Source organism: Oncorhynchus keta, chromosome 35 (genome assembly GCF_023373465.1).
Source record: "Oncorhynchus keta strain PuntledgeMale-10-30-2019 chromosome 35, Oket_V2, whole genome shotgun sequence".
NCBI classification, from domain to species: Eukaryota; Metazoa; Chordata; class Actinopteri; order Salmoniformes; family Salmonidae; genus Oncorhynchus; species Oncorhynchus keta.
The window spans coordinates 61,720,349-61,737,294 of NC_068455.1; the positions used below are offsets into that span (position 1 = coordinate 61,720,349).

The following is a 16,946-nucleotide window of genomic DNA, read 5'->3' on the forward strand; positions in this document are numbered from 1 at the left end:
TTCATTGTTTGATTCAGATCTAGTGTGATTGAGGCAAAACTTATGGCTAAAACTCACTAATGTTAGCCAACTTTTGGCTAGATCTAATGGTACACCAACTGGTGAAAACGAGTTGCTTTTACAACTTGTACGCTCTGTGCAGGTGTATGTGTGTTCCTAAATCCAGCCAGCTCATTACACCAAACAGCCTACCTGACCGCTCTGAGGCGTCCGCATGGTCCAAAAGCACAGATTCCTCTTTTTGTATCACAGTGCAATTATGAAACTTGGGTGGACAAAAATGCAATTTCAGAACATGGAGGGGGGGGTGGGGGGTCACATCCCTCCCGTCCCCAGCGAAAGATGCTGCCCTGGGTTTCACCCTTTCAACCGGTCTGCTTGACTTCCCATGGTAATTGAACACTTCTGTTTTTTTCTTTAAACTACTGTAGCTTAAGAAAAGGATTTCATGTGTAGGACCTCCCACAGACCACATGCTATACTGTGAAACAGCTGTCTGTGTGGACATCCTACAGTAAATTTAAACAGAGATCCTTTCTCTACTCTCACTCTGCAAAAGCTCCATAGAACCTGGGTTTGTTCATTTGGGCTCTGATCCAAAAATCTTTACATTTTGCAACAGAAAAGGAACATTCGTTTCACATTGGAAAGGTCTAGGTAGTCAATTTTCTTCCATTTGGTGCCTAAACAACATGACTAAGGATGAAGTAACTGTATTATGTATGACATTACTATCCTTTTGATATCTAAGAAAGTATCAGATTTTATATACTGTACATTTTCTGCTTAGATGTGTGGGTTTGGAGCCATTCCTTTTAATCTTACAGTAGGTATAGCCTCTAGCTAATAATATATCGGCTGCATAAGCCACATTCGCACCTCACATCCTCATAAATCCTGAATCCACATGATATATTAGTCAGATGTGCAGGTCTTGTGTGACGCCGTAAGCTTCCAATAACAACTACCGCTTGGTGGATATTCTCAATAGAATTACCTGTTAACTGTTACAAAAACAGTTAGACACAGTAATGAAAAGCCTATGGACTCTATGACATTACTTAAATAAAACCAATCAATAACTGGGGCTTGAAAGTAACTTTTATTAATTCAGCCTCTGAACAACTCAATACTGTGCTTGATGTACTTAACTAGGTACACATGTATTGTAATATAGGATCTTAATTTGATCACCCTGTTGCTGGAGAACTATCCTGCAATGCAGGACATTTTAAACATGTTGTGTATTTGAGGTTTAAAAAGGCTTCTGAAGTCTGTTATTTCCACTTGGAATCCCCTACAAAAATGTCCATAATTATAATCCCACATAGTAATTCACACTTCTTGTTGCTGCAGGATTATTTTCCTGCTGTCGCAAACTGGCTCAAATTAAGACCCTACATCTGTAAGAGTGACTGACGCCATGTTAAAAAGGGGATTCATTGTTGTGAAACTAGAACATGGGGTATCTAGCTAATGGTTTGAAATGAATTAGGAAGCTCCAACTTCCTGGAGAGTGACCGGGTGTACAGGCTTTTGTTCCAGCCCAACACAATTGATTCGGCTAATTGTTGTCCATACTGAAAACGGTCAACGGTTGATTATGTGAAACAGCTGTGCTAGTGCTAGGTTTGAGTAAAAGGCTGCAATAACTCTCCAGGTTGGAGACAGCTGAGATGGACCATATAAACTGGTTTCCTTCACCGACTATCATATTATGATAAAGTATGGTCATGGCAGACAATGACCATAAAAATAGGTAATACTTGAACGGTAAAATACTGTGAAACAATACTTCACATCTGCATTAGTAAAACTACACTACGTCTCATAGGCACCCTCTCCTTTCCCTGAGTGTGTGACCATGTACACACACTTAGATACTTGGTCTGTAGAACTTCTGACCATGAAACCAAAGCTTTTAAGATCATTTCACTCCTGAAAAGGTGGTTTGCGTCACAAACAAAACGTTATTCAAATGTTATTCAGTCTAGAGTCTAGACTTAAATACGACAGTGACTTCACTATAGAAGAGGATGGACAGCAGTTTACAGTAGCATAAGCTTTAAATAATGGTCTTATTCTACCAATATTTTTCAGATATTGCTTAAAAGGGCCCTTAACCCTAAATATCATAATAACACAGTCCATGTCTGAGCATAGAAAACTAGAGTATAAAAGATCTGAGCCACATTGTCCAGTGAATATTTCAGTCTACCTGCAGTAGCTTCTTGTAAGTCTTCTTGCGAAGGTTGCAAAATAAATGTACACATACCTGGTATTCAATCAATGCACCCACCCTGCTTGCGCGCAACAGCTAGCGTCTGCGTGGCCAGGCGCTAAAATAGAAGTTGGTTCTATTTGTCAAGCTTAACGCGCTGCAAGTCCTGCCTCTTTATCCTACGGTGTTTAGGAGCATATACCCACGTGGGTGATTGAAGGATTAACTGAGGTCCTCACTCCAGTCGGTTGTAGTAATGCACCGTAAAGTTTTTTGATAGATATTTTCGTATTTTAATTTGTACCCCTTTTTCTCCTCAATTTCGTGGTATCCAATTGTTTTTAGTAGCTACCATCTTGTCTCATCGCCACAACTCCCGTTCGGGCTCGGGAGAGACAAAGGTTGAAAGTCATGTGTCCTCCGATACACAACCCAACCAAGCCGCACTGCTTCTTAACACAGCGCGCATCCAACCCGGAAGCGAGCCGCACCAATGTTTCAGAGGAAACACTGTGCACCTGGCAACCTTGGTTAGCGCGCACTGCGCCCGGCCCGCCACAGGAGTCGCTGGAATGCACCGTAAAGTTGGTTGCCAACCACCATTTAAAGTCCAAAGAAGAAAAAGAAGCCTGAAGAAAGGAAGAGAGATGACGAGAAACTAATTTGGTTTACCGTTTTATCTGTCGGAGTAGAGGACCTTGTGCATTTCAGGTAAAATAACAACCCAATGTTTATATCCCGGGACAAATGAACTAGCAAGCTAGCTAGCTAAATTGCCATAAATGTTTAATACTATTTGACCTGTCCACAAATTAACATAATTGGTTCAGAGTTTTGATATTTCAACCTGTGTGTCCTGATCGCTTCTGGTGTGGGTGAACAAAATCAACTTGCGCGCGTCCGGTTTGGTCAGCATGTTAGAGTTTAGGAATGGGTGTGTTCACATTTCAATACATATACAGTATATTAGGGTGAGTGTGTGTCTACACCAAGGTATGAGTCTTTGTCTATGCGTGTAAGGTGAGGTGTGTGTGTGTGTCTAGGAGAGCACAGTGAGGGCAATTGTTCCCTTGGTCCTCTTCAGGATGCCCACGGCCTCCTCGTGGGTGACCCCCTCCAGACTCTGTCCGTTAACAGCCATAATCTGATCCCCCCGCTTCAGACGCCCGTCCTCTGACGCTGCCCCCTGGAGAACGGACACGCCAGGTTACCACACAGGTTACCACAATTACAACTGTCATAAATGTACATTCAAAAGGAATATATTTAATCGATATAACATACTAATACTGACTTGCTCTATGAAACATCATTTAGCAAAGAAAATTATATTTCCCCTAACCTTCCCAAACACGGTTTTCACATAAATGGGCAGGTCTCCATGTGGGCTTCCAAAGCCACCAACAATGCTGAAGCCCAGGCCATCTGGGCCCCTGGCCAGGGTAATGGTCTTATATTGAGGAGGTCTGTAGAACGGAGAGAAATGTTTCTCAGGCCTTGTACGGGTTTGACAGAAACAACAGGTGTGTGTGCATGTACATACCCCAGGTCGTCGTGGAAGATGCTAGTAGCAGTAAGGCTGGAGACTGAGAGTCCAGCAGCTGTCTGCTCCTGAGACGGGCCGGTCACTGTGGTATCACGCCCTGCTACCACCTGTTGGGTTTTGTTGTTGCAAGACAAATGACACATGAAAAGGTAATTTAGTTTAGTTTGTTCAGTTCATCAGCTCATTTTCGAGCACTGCAATATAGAACAATTTCATCATCAACATTTACAGACAACATGACGTAGATGACAGCAAGCACATAAAAGAAAACAGAGCTTTTTACATGCTCAAGCTACCGATAATGGATAATATATCAATTAAGGGTATCTCAATCTCCACAGTACGCACCCTTGGATACAAGACTATACTGATCTTTTAGCAACAATGCATATACAACGTATATATGAAAACCTCTACTTCATCAGTATACCTGTATTCACAGTTATCACTGATGAAGTAGAGGTTTTCAGAAATACGTTGTACTGTAAATGCATTACTGCTAAAATACCAGTACAATCTTACTGTAGTTGGAAAATGACGTTAATTAGTCTTTCACAGACCTGCAGCTCGATGGTGCCGGTGGCATTCTTCAGCAGGGTGACGGCCTGGCTGTGGCTCATACCCTCAGTAGCGGTCCCACAGATACTGATGATCATGTCACCGATCTGGAGGGGTCACAGGGTTAGAGGTTACAGCATGTGCTAACCCCTTGGTCACAATGTTTGTAATAACGGTACATATGGGTTGGAGACAGCAACTAATACTAAATCAATCCCTTAATCGTTCCCCAACCCCATAGCTCCTAGGAATAATGTAACAAAGATAAGACATTGTATTGTAAACTAACAAAGATGTATTTAAGGCATTGTAGTGTAAACTAACAAAGACGTATTGAAGGCATTGTAGTGTAAACTAACAGACGTATTTAAGGCATTGTAGTGTAAACTATCAAAGACATATTTAGGGCATTGTAGTGTAAACTAACAAAGACGTATTTAAAGCATTGTAGTGTAAACTAACAAAGACGTATTGAAGGCATTGTAGTGTAAACTAACAGACGTATTGAAGGCATTGTAGTGTAAACTAACAAAGACGTATTTAAGGCATTGTAGTGTAAACTAACAGACGTATTTAAGGCATTGTAGTGTAAACTAACAAAGACGTATTGAAGGCATTGTAGTGTAAACTAACAGACGTATTTAAGGCATTGTAGTGTAAACTAACAGACGTATTTAAGGCATTGTAGTGTAAACTAACAAAGACATATTTAAGGCATTGTAGTGTAAACTAACAAAGACGTATTGAAGGCATTGTAGTGTAAACTAACAGACGTATTTAAGGCATTGTAGTGTAAACTAACAAAGACATATTTAGGGCATTGTAGTGTAAACTAACAGACGTATTTAAGGCATTGTAGTGTAAACTAACAAAGACATATTTAAGGCATTGTAGTGTAAACTAACAAAGACGTATTGAAGGCATTGTAGTGTAAACTAACAGACGTATTTAAGGCATTGTAGTGTAAACTAACAAAGACGTATTGAAGGCATTGTAGTGTAAACTAACAGACATATTTAAGGCATTGTAGTGTAAACTAACAAAGACGTATTGAAGGCATTGTAGTGTAAACTAACAAAGACATATTTAGGGCATTGTAGTGTAAACTAACAAAGACATATTTAGGGCATTGTAGTGTAAACTAACAAAGACATATTTAGGGCATTGTAGTGTAAACTAACAAAGACGTATTGAAGGCATTGTAGTGTAAACTAACAAAGACGTATTTAAGGCATTGTAGTGTAAACTAACAAAGACATATTTAAGGCATTGTAGTGTAAACTAACAGACGTATTGAAGGCATTGTAGTGTAAACTAACAAAGACATATTTAGGGCATTGTAGTGTAAACTAACAAAGACATATTTAGGGCATTGTAGTGTAAACTAACAAAGACATATTTAGGGCATTGTAGTGTAAACTAACAAAGACATATTTAAGGCATTGTAGTGTAAACTAACAAAGACATATTTAAGGCATTGTAGTGTAAACTAACAGACGTATTGAAGGCATTGTAGTGTAAACTAACAAAGACATATTTAGGGCATTGTAGTGTAAACTAACAAAGACATATTTAAGGCATTGTAGTGTAAACTAACAAAGACATATTTAGGGCATTGTAGTGTAAACTAACAAAGACATATTTAGGGCATTGTAGTGTAAACTAACAAAGACATATTTAGGGCATTGTAGTGTAAACTAACAAAGACATATTTAGGGCATTGTAGTGTAAACTAACAAAGACATATTTAGGGCATTGTAGTGTAAACTAACAAAGACATATTTAGGGCATTGTAGTGTAAACTAACAAAGACATATTTAGGGCATTGTAGTGTAAACTAACAAAGACATATTTAGGGCATTGTAGTGTAAACTAACAAAGACATATTTAGGGCATTGTAGTGTAAACTAACAAAGACATATTTAGGGCATTGTAGTGTAAACTAACAGACATATTTAAGGCATTGTAGTGTAAACTAACAAAGACATATTTAGGGCATTGTAGTGTAAACCAGCAGACATATTTAAGGCATTGTAGTGTAAACTAACAAAGACATATTTAGGGCATTGTAGTGTAAACTAACAAAGACATATTTAAGGCATTGTAGTGTAAACTAACAGACGTATTTAAGGCATTGTAGTCTAAACTAACAAAGACGTATTGAAGGCATTGTAGTGTAAACTAACAAAGACATATTTAGGGCATTGTAGTGTAAACTAACAAAGACGTATTTAAGGCATTGTAGTGTAAACTAACAAAGACATATTTAGGGCATTGTAGTGTAAACTAACAAAGACGTATTTAAGGCATTGTAGTGTAAACTAACAAAGACATATTTAGGGCATTGTAGTGTAAACTAACAAAGACGTATTTAAGGCATTGTAGTGTAAACTAACAAAGACGTATTGAAGGCATTGTAGTGTAAACTAACAAAGACATATTTAGGGCATTGTAGTGTAAACTAACAAAGACATATTTAGGGCATTGTAGTGTAAACTAACAAAGACATATTTTGAAGGCATTGTAGTGTAAACTAACAAAGACATATTTAGGGCATTGTAGTGTAAACTAACAAAGACATATTTAGGGCATTGTAGTAAACTAACAAAGACATAAAGGCATTGTAGTGTAAACTAAAGACATATTTAGGGCATTGTAGTGTTAACAAAGACATATTTAAGGCATTGTAGTGTAAACTAACAAAGACATTTACGGCATTTAGTGTAAACTAACAAAGACATATTTAGGGCATTGTAGTGTAAACTAACAAAGACATATTTAAGGCATTGTAGTGTAAACTAACAAAGACATATTTAGGGCATTGTAGTGTAAACTAAAACTAACAAAGTGTAAACTAACAAAGACATATTTAGGCATTGTAGTGTAAACTAACAAAGACATATTTAAGGCATTGTAGTGTAAACTAACAAAGACATATTTAGGCATTGTAGTGTAAACTAACAAAGACATATTTAGGGCATTGTAGTGTAAACTAACAGGGCAAGTAAACTAACAAAGACATATTTAAGGCATTGTAGTGTAAACTAACAAAGACATATTTAGGGCATTGTAGTTTAAGGCATTGTAGTGTAAACTAACAGACATATTTGGGCATTGTAGTGTAAACTAACAGACATATTTAAGGCATTGTAGTGTAAACTAACAAAGACATATTTAAGGCATTGTAGTGTAAACTAACAGACATATTTAAGGCATTGTAGTGTAAACTAACAAAGACATATTTAAGGCATTGTAGTGTAAACTAAACAGATATTTAGGGCATTGTAGTGTAAACTAACAAAGACATATTTAGTGGGCATTGTAGTGTAAACTAACAAAGACATATTTAGGGCATTGTAGTGTAAACTAACATATTTAGACATAAACTAAACTAACAGACATATTTAGGGCATTGTAGTGTAAACTAAGACATATTTAGGGCATTGTAGTGTAAACTAACAAAGACATATTTAGGGCATTGTAGTGTAAACTAACAAAGACATATTTAGGGCATTGTAGTGTAAACTAACAGACATATTTAGGGCATTGTAGTGTAAACTAACAAAGACATATTTAGGGCATTGTAGTGTAAACTAACAGACATATTTAGGGCATTGTAGTGTAAACTAACAGACATATTTAGGGCAATGTAGTGTAAACTAACAGACATATTTAGGGCATTGTAGTGTAAACTAACAGACATATTTAGGGCAATGTAGTGTAAACTAACATACATATTTAGGGCATTGTAGTGTAAACTAACATACATATTTAGGGCATTGTAGTGTAAACTAACAGACCTATTTAGGGCATTGTAGTGTAAACTAACAGACATATTTAGGGCATTGTAGTAAACTAACAGTATTTAGGGCATATTGTAGTGTAAACTAACAGACATATTTAGGGCATTGTAGTGTAAACTAACAGACATATTTAGGGCATTGTAGTGTAAACTAACAGACATATTTAGGGCATTGTAGTGTAAACTAACAAAGACATATTTAGGGCATTGTAGTGTAAACTACAGACAAAGGCATTGTAGTGTTAGACATATTTAGGGCAGTGTAAACTGACATATTTAGTGTAAACTAACAAAGACATATTTAAGGCATTGTAGTGTAAACTAACAAAGACGTATTTAAGGCATTGTAGTGTAAACTAACAGACATATTTGGGCATTGTAGTGTAAACTAACAGACATATTTAAGGCATTGTAGTGTAAACTAACAAAGACATATTTAGGGCATTGTAGTGTAAACTAACAAAGATGTATTTAAGGCATTGTAGTGTAAACTAACAAAGACGTATTTAAGGCATTGTAGTGTAAACTAACAAAGACATATTTACGGCATTGTAGTGTAAACTAACAAAGACATATTTAGGGCATTGTAGTGTAAACTAACAAAGACATATTTAGGGCATTGTAATGTAAACTAACAGACATATTTAGAGCATTGTAGTGTAAACTAAGACATATTTAGGGCATTGTAGTGTAAACTAACAAAGACATATTTAGGGCATTGTAGTGTAAACTAACAAAGACATATTTAGGGCATTGTAGTGTAAACTAACAGACATATTTAGGGCATTGTAGTGTAAACTAACAGACATATTTAGGGCATTGTAGTGTAAACTAACAGACATATTTACGGCATTGTAGTGTAAACTAACAGACATATTTAGGGCATTGTAGTGTAAACTAACAGACATATTTAGGGCATTGTAGTGTAAACTAACAGACATATTTAGGGCATTGTAGTGTAAAACATAACATTGTAGTGTAAACTAACAGACATATTTAGGGCATTGTAGTGTAAACTAACAGACATATTTAGGGCATTGTAGTGTAAACTAACAGACATATTTAGGGCATTGTAGTGTAAACTAACAGACATATTTAGGGCATTGTAGTGTAAACTAACAGACATATTTAGGGCATTGTAGTGTAAACTAACAGACATATTTAGGGCATTGTAGTGTAAACTAACAGACATATTTAGGGCATTGTAGTGTAAACTAACAGACATATTTAGGGCATTGTAGTGTAAACTAACATACATATTTAGGGCATTGTAGTGTAAACTAACAGTCATATTTAGGGCATTGTAGTGTAAACTAACAAAGACATATTTAGGGCATTGTAGTGTAAACTAACAGTCATATTTAGGGCATTGTAGTGTAAACTAACAAAGACATATTTAGGGCATTGTAGTGTATGCCACTAGCTATTATTATTACTACTATGTGTTTTACTTTTATATTATTTCTCCATTTTCTTTCTCTCTGCATTGCTGGGAAGGGCCCTTGAGTAAGCATTTCACTGTTAGTCCACACCTAAAATTTGATTTGAAGGGGTTAACGGAAGGAAGATAGTGGTTTGTGCTGATAGAGAATAATGATCATGCATTACCGCTCATCAGCTGGCCTTCAGCCAGGAATCATAAAGCAATATTTTATAATAATACTGACTTAGTAATGATAAAATAAGAAAACTACTGATAAAGTTAATGTAGGCTAAATCTAACACAAGCAAACCATATCCAGTATTTCTAAACCACTGTGTTTCGCCTGTTTTAGTTCACCCATTCGTCTTGTTCTTTTGAAGGGATACCAACATAGATATTCTATTCAAGACATCCACACAGTCCCTCTATTCTGTTACATTTTATGGGCTCAGTGCAGTATAACTAGATTGATGGTCTCCAATGGCTTACTGCTCTACTATTGTCTGCTGCCAGCCTGTCTGTGGGGGCTACAATGGTCAGTTTGTCTGTCCTTCTGCAGGAGGCCATTGCTTTCAGCTGTAAAGGCCCTCGACACTAATAGAACCAACCTACGTGATGACTTGAGACTGACTACAGGCAGTATTTAGACTTGAGATAACATTTTCACGCAAAGATTGACCAGAGTTACATGCACAAATCTGAATAGCCCACTGTCCAAAATGAACCAGACACAAATAAATGAGGCATACACTTACTGTAAGTGTAAATATTCTAAAGTTGACTTAAACCTGACGTTTGTGCTTGCATTTGGTGAATTTGTACGAACTTTCATCAATACGATAAAACTCCTTGCTGTTTGATTATATGTAGCTCAAAACAAATCTCTTTCTCTCGTTTGGGTGAACATTTAGTGAATAGATTCCATGTGATTAGCGGAGTCGGACTTTCCTTGAGGGTCCTTGAAGTCAACAAACAACATAACCCATATTCTCTTGATCAGGTCTCTACGGCTGATGCTGTACCAACCCACCTTGAGTTTGTGTGTCTGGGCAGCGAGGCCGGTAGGGTTCATCATGGCGATGAAGATGGGCACATCGCCCAGGGGACTGCCCACTCCACCCGCAATACTGATGCCCAATGAATCAGTGAGACCCTATGAGGAAAGACATCCAATAACAAAAGTACTTCAAATTCACTATAATCACTATAATCAGTTGTAGTAAGTTACCTCACAAAGACAAATAAAATACATATTTAAATAGTGTAAAGTTGTTGGAGCCGTGGGGGGGGGGGATTCTAAGCTGACATATGGGATTATTATAAAATGGTCATGCTATGGATAATTTCATTATTTGATTTGGAATTTTGTCTTTAGGTATCAAATCAATTGAAAGAATTATTCGCTAAAGTATTGAATTTGGCCTTTACTAATATAGCCCTGAGAAACACACTGAATAAAACATTCATAAATGCCCCAAAAAATAGTTTAAAAAAAATAATCATAAGAAACAAAGTTTTGAAGTGTTTGTCCTATCTATGAGATATAAGAAAGCTCAGGAAATATGTTGTGTTTTTTACACATTATTTAACCCTTTTTTGGGTAGGCACAAAACTACCTTCAAACTGTACTTTTATTCATTTTTGTAAACAGGTGCTGGTTACCTTCCGACGAGTCCCCGGACACTTGTGGCGGTCATATTGCAAAATGGAGACTACCTGTTCTGAGTCTCCCCTTTCCATTGTGGTCATAATAGTTTTGTAGGTCAAACTGTTCAGACGTGTTCGTGAGAAGACCGATTTTCGGGATGTCTCAAGGTCTGACAAACAGCGCTCTAGCTCTGCAGATGCGGAAGTGCGATATCGGCGGATCGAGACGCATCCAACGTAAAAACAGATTCCTCTAGCTTAAACTGACAGCTTTTGATGGGGATTTTTTTTATTATGTGACTTAGATTGACACAAAACGGCATGTTGCATCAAGCTTAATACAAGGACAAGCTAAAAACAGATTTGTTTTTCGATATAATTATAAATATTATAAAAGAAAGCTGACCTTTGTGAATTCAACAATTCTGATCTCCTGGTGGTCCAGTGCTTTATAAAAGAGTAAACAAGAGAAAACAAGAGTAAACAGCCAAAATGAATCGACTCAAATGAGACCACGACATGACGGCTAGCTTTAGCTTTCCAAACAGCTAGATGTTTATCAACTAAAAAAGGTCTTAGACTCCTGACTTGTATGTTGTACGCTGTCACAGTCCATCTGGAGGCTACCAGAGGAGGCTGACAGCGAGTGAGGGGTCACCTTGCAGCTGCCCGTTTCACTTATCTACCCAAACACAAGGAAAAAGAAACGTGAAATGAATGACAAATTGCTCTCCTTTATCTGAACTATATTTTAGGACTAAGGACTACCACTAGGATATAGAGGAAGGAAGAGATCTAGGGAGTATTCAGTGAGCTGAAATATATTCAGATAGAACTGTAATGAATAGAGCTTACAAGGTGTCTACATGGGTCCTATCTGAACATTCTGTAACATTGCTCTCCTGAACAAGGCCCCAGGATATAATTAAGGTTCAGAAAACAAAATGGCAGCATACCTGACTGCTCTGTGAGAACCTTCTCTCAGAGTGGAAGGGTCCGGCTTTAAATCTGCCCACCTCCATCACTATGGGTCCCACACCACACTGCAAACACAAACATGTAAACATATAAATAGCTTTTCAACTAAACAAACCATCCAAAGAAGAGATGCTTGTGATGTATTCCACACCAACTGGTCAGAAAAGAGCCAATACAGCACTCATTATACATTTCCTTTTTAAATACATAAATTATCTATCCATATCAACAATTTTAATTTGAGACAACAAAAATCCAGCCTTGTCCCAAATATATCAAGACGGCGACAAAAGATGTGGGACCAGGCTTTATTTGACCCTGCTTCCCATGGTTCACCTTCAGCAGTGCAGCCACTGACTCCTGGGTGGCGTTTCTGACATCCTCCTTGTTGACGGACAGGATCTGGTCTCCCTGCATCAGCCTCCCGTCACCCTCCACCACGCCCCCTTTCACTATGTCCGACACAAACACCCCTGTGTCGTTCCTGTTGTGGATAGAAACAACACACGAGTTAACCAGGGTTTATGTTGCGTTAGTGTGAGTGCTTGGTCTCTGTGCATGTGTCTGTCATTTGTGTGTGAGCATTTTGCAGTTAGGATTCGATAGCGAATCAAATAACGTATTTTAAGTGGATCTTTTTTTGTGTTGTTCTAAAACGTTGTATTTAACTAATAGGCTCTCTCTGAGGACAATAAGGTATCTATCAATCTATCTAACAATCTATTAGGTAAAAATGCAAATCAAATGCCTGCCTCCTGCTGTGGTTCAGGTGTGGCGGTTCAGGATCTAGAGATATGTTAAGGAAAAGCAGGTTCCAAAGCAGGTAGGATGACCGAAATACACTGAAGGCAGACCCAGGTAAAAACAATCCAGGGTATATCTACCTTGGTGTATGTGGGACTTATCTATACATCTATCTACTAGGGCAAGGGCTGGGTATCTTTGGGATTTGTTTCTTTTCCGATACCAGTTCCTGCTCAGACTCTTCAATTCGGTACCGGTTCTAGAAGGTTTCCTTTTCCGTTTCCTATGTTGAATGAAGAACACATTTACATCTTTAAATGCCTAATCTTCCTCATTATATTCTCTTCATTTTCTTACTAGAACAAGTGTATATTAAAACAAGTGTTGGCTCCCCCCTGTCACCATTGATTTAACTAGTTTCTTAGCAAGTATAGCAACTAGTCAATACAATGACCAATGTTAATCACTGAGATGGGAAAGGTCAAACACCTTGACCCCCAATGCTAAATAACCTGTGGCATGCACACACACACCAAACAATCCCCGTCATCACTGCAGGCCTGACTCCTCAAATGTCTAATTGGTTCAGGCAAACAGGAGAAGCATGTTTCACACACACACACACACACACACATTGGTGGTTGCCTGAGGTTTCTCTGCTGGGGCCATTCCTGTGCTGTCTGTCTCCAGTGAGTTAGAGGGGGGCTAGAGGTCACACACCTCTGACACAATGTGTTGAGAGACCCCGAAGGCGTGTGTTGTTATCTACTGGGATAACACACTGAGGATGGCTCAGCATGACCTTATGTGACTCTGAATGAGTCAACACATTATTTCAACTATGTCCAATAATCTAATTGTGGTCTAAATAAAAATAAATACAAATACAAGTTGATTACTTGAAACAAGTGTATTAGTGCTAGGCTGGAACAAAAATGTGTCCCCCTCCGTGAATGGGACTAAGAACCATTGCGCGCTAGTAGGGTCGTAGTTCATCTGATGGGTTGCTGCTCCTCCTATGCACATCCCCTCGGGGACATTCTCCCCCTGCATGGATATTTACCCTGATCCCACCCCCAATGGACATTTATCATTGTTACAGTTGTAAATATGTATATATTATTAGCATTACTTTTTTTAATAGTTTCATTCACTTCTCTTTTTGTCATGCCCTGACCATAGAGAGCCCTCGGGGTCCTCTATGGTGTAATAGGTCAGAGCGTGACTAGGGGGGTTTTCTAGTTATTTTAGTTCTATGTTGGTGTGTTTGTATGGTTCCAATTGGAGGCAGCTGAATATCGTTGCCTCTAAATTGGGGATCATACTTAGTGTGGTCCTTTTCCCACCTGCGATGTGGGATATTGTTTGTGTTTAGTGTTATGTGCGCTACGAACTGTACTCTAGTTTATTTGTTTGAAGTTTCACCTCAATAAATATGTGGAACTCTACTCATGCTGCGCTTTGGTCCACTCATTATAACGAACGTGACACTTTTTGACCTGCACTGTTGGAGCTCCAAGCTTAAGAATGTCACTGTACCCTGCAATTACATCTGCAACCCTGTGCATGTGACAAATAAACTCATCTAATCATCCTAGAGAGCTTCTCTCCAACATCTTTACGGTGTGTACATTTTAGGACCCCTGTTTATGGTGTACATTTGAGGACATCCAAATGTACGGTGTACATTTTAGGACATCCCTGTTTACAATGTACATTTGAGGACATCCACATTTACTGTGTACATTTTAGGACATCCCTGTTTACGATGTACATTTTAGGCCATCCCTTAAATGTTTTCAGTCAAACGTCCCTATAAGACTTCTCGGTTCGAGTACCTTCTCCCCACGATGCTGAGGCCCAGGCCCTGGCCGGGCTTCTTGTTCAGCTCCACGGTAAAGGCATCCCACAGGTCCTCCTCCTTGTACTGGGCCTCATCCCTGAACACGCTCAGACGCACCCGCTGAGGGGTCTGCCGTAGCACGTTGATAGCTTCGTCGTGAGTGGCCACGCGCAGGTCAATGCCATTCACCTACGGAGATGGGGAGGGAGAGGGATTAGAGGGGAAGGAGAGATGTAAGAGGAAGGGATAGTGAGAGAGAAACAAACAGATCTGTCAATATAAAATGTGGCAGCAAGGGTACAATGGGTAGCATGTTATATTGTTCCTATTTATAGAAACACTGTAGGCCCAAACACATGGACAAACATGAATATTAGTGAAGAGTGTGAATAATGTAACATACAGGGTCAACAGCTAGCATACATGTCATGTCATACTTTAGTATAATTATACCTGTATTTTGAAAACCTTTTCTTATAATAACACCACAATGCACTTAGTTTAGAGAGACCTGCAAACTATCTTAAAGTAATGCTAGAGGTTTTGTACAATTTCAGCCAGTAGTGTTGAAAGTAGAACACACGAGCCAAAACGGGTCCCCGAAGATTGTGCACAACGTCATCCAGTCATATTATATGTTATGTTGCAAGTTATTATTATTTTTTTAACCTGCAATTCGTATGATATGTTACGAATTCCAATTTGTACAATATGTTCAGAATTTGTAAGTGTTTAAGATCCCGTTCAACCTCTAAGGATCCATATCAATGGGAAATAGCCCATTAGCGCTAGCATAGCCATGTATGGCTTTTCTCATAGCAGACTGAAATGGGTCGCTAATGACGTTGGTTCTGCTTGAGCCACAGAATGGGTGGCCACTCTCTCACCCTCCCCCTGACCCTATCATGAGCAGTGTGAATACTACAGCTTAGCTGGGGGGCCCAAAGTGAATTACTGAGGTGGGGCAATTAAGTCATAAGAGTATGTGTATATGTGTTGGTGTGTGTGTGCGTGCATGTATTGAAAGGGGGTGAGTGAGGTGCTTCCAGCCCCATTGACTGAGTTGCCATGACTAACGGCCCCAGTCACACCCCTAGTCTATAACAAAGCAAAGGGTAAAAGGGTGGAGAGCTAGGCTGGCTATTAAGATGTCATTCTATATGACGTCATCTATACATATAATGACTATATATACCATTCGTTATCTATATTTATATAATTTTAGATGTAACATTTGAACAATTCTTCTTCAGATTCTATGAACCAAATCCTATCTTAAGAGTCACAGTGACATGAATGCAGTGTTATACTAGAGTGTGAAATACGGGTCTATATGATCTAGGATCAGTTTAGCCTTTTATTTCATGAGGATGATGGTTACAGGGATAGGAGGGTGGAACTGATCCTAGATGATGAATGCAGGCCCTGTTACATTCCATTACCTCCAGGATCTGGTCCCCAGCCCAAAGTCTCCCATCCTTGGAGGCAGCTCCCTCCTCATAGACCTCGTGAATGATGATGGTCCCCTGGAGAAGGAGAAGAGAAAGAAGAGTGTGAGAAAGGGGGAAAAACAAGTGCTAAAATACGAGAGGTGTGTGGCACGGTAGGAGGGAACAAGGAAAAGAGAGAAGTGAAAAAATAGAAGGCGGAGGGAGGAACCAAGGTGAAACAGAGATGTGGTCAAATAGAGAAATGAAGAGAATAAAATGACAACATGAAGGAGTTCAGGAATACAAGAGAGATTCGAGACAGAGTGGAACAGGTTGACACTAGCTAGAGTCTGTGTGTGTAGGTGTCTATGGGGGGGCTCATTCTCAGGTCAAGGGTCACATTCCAGGATATTGTGAGGACTGACTGAGCACATGGGGGGAGAGGAGGAGCGGGGTGTGTGCGTGTGTGACAGACTGCATTATTTCCTATAGTCCTTTGCCATTCCACTGCTTCCACAGCTATTTCAGACCTGGGATAATACTGCCAGCTCTAAAAGCACACAGAACCAAAGACTTCTAAGTGGGTGGCATATCTTTTAAGTTTGTATCATTGTGTAATTAGTATTGGGAATTGGTCTTCTCATAATGTTAGTGGTTGAACTTTTACTTGTTTTATGTATTGTTATAAAATATAGAATTGGACAAAATCCCAGTGTAAATTCTGATTTAAAGCTTCAGAAAAATCTATGGAAAA

The 16,946-nt window shown here is 38.8% G+C and overlaps 1 protein-coding gene across 6 annotated transcripts in view; it reads right to left on the reverse strand.

Moving 5' to 3' along the window:
• Positions 1-1,083: 1,083 nt before the first annotated feature.
• Positions 1,084-16,946, reverse strand: part of LOC118368774 (multiple PDZ domain protein) — a 68,022-nt gene continuing 52,159 nt past the window's right edge. For 5 of the 6 annotated variants that reach the window (XM_052497223.1, XM_052497226.1, XM_052497224.1 and 2 more), the window contains 12 exons: positions 16,205-16,288; positions 14,758-14,951; positions 13,143-13,202; positions 12,512-12,659; positions 12,154-12,240; positions 11,786-11,879; positions 11,604-11,644; positions 10,581-10,703; positions 4,328-4,432; positions 3,765-3,874; positions 3,564-3,687; positions 1,084-3,407 (listed from right to left, as the gene is read on the reverse strand). In XM_052497223.1, coding sequence (XP_052353183.1) covers positions 3,261-3,407; positions 3,564-3,687; positions 3,765-3,874; positions 4,328-4,432; positions 10,581-10,703; positions 11,604-11,644; positions 11,786-11,879; positions 12,154-12,240; positions 12,512-12,659; positions 13,143-13,202; positions 14,758-14,951; positions 16,205-16,288 — 1,317 coding nt within the window. In that variant the 3' untranslated portion in view covers positions 1,084-3,260. The remainder of the gene's footprint in view (positions 3,408-3,563; positions 3,688-3,764; positions 3,875-4,327; positions 4,433-10,580; positions 10,704-11,603; positions 11,645-11,785; positions 11,880-12,153; positions 12,241-12,511; positions 12,660-13,142; positions 13,203-14,757; positions 14,952-16,204; positions 16,289-16,946) is intronic. The other variant, XM_035753162.2, reaches the window with a different exon arrangement.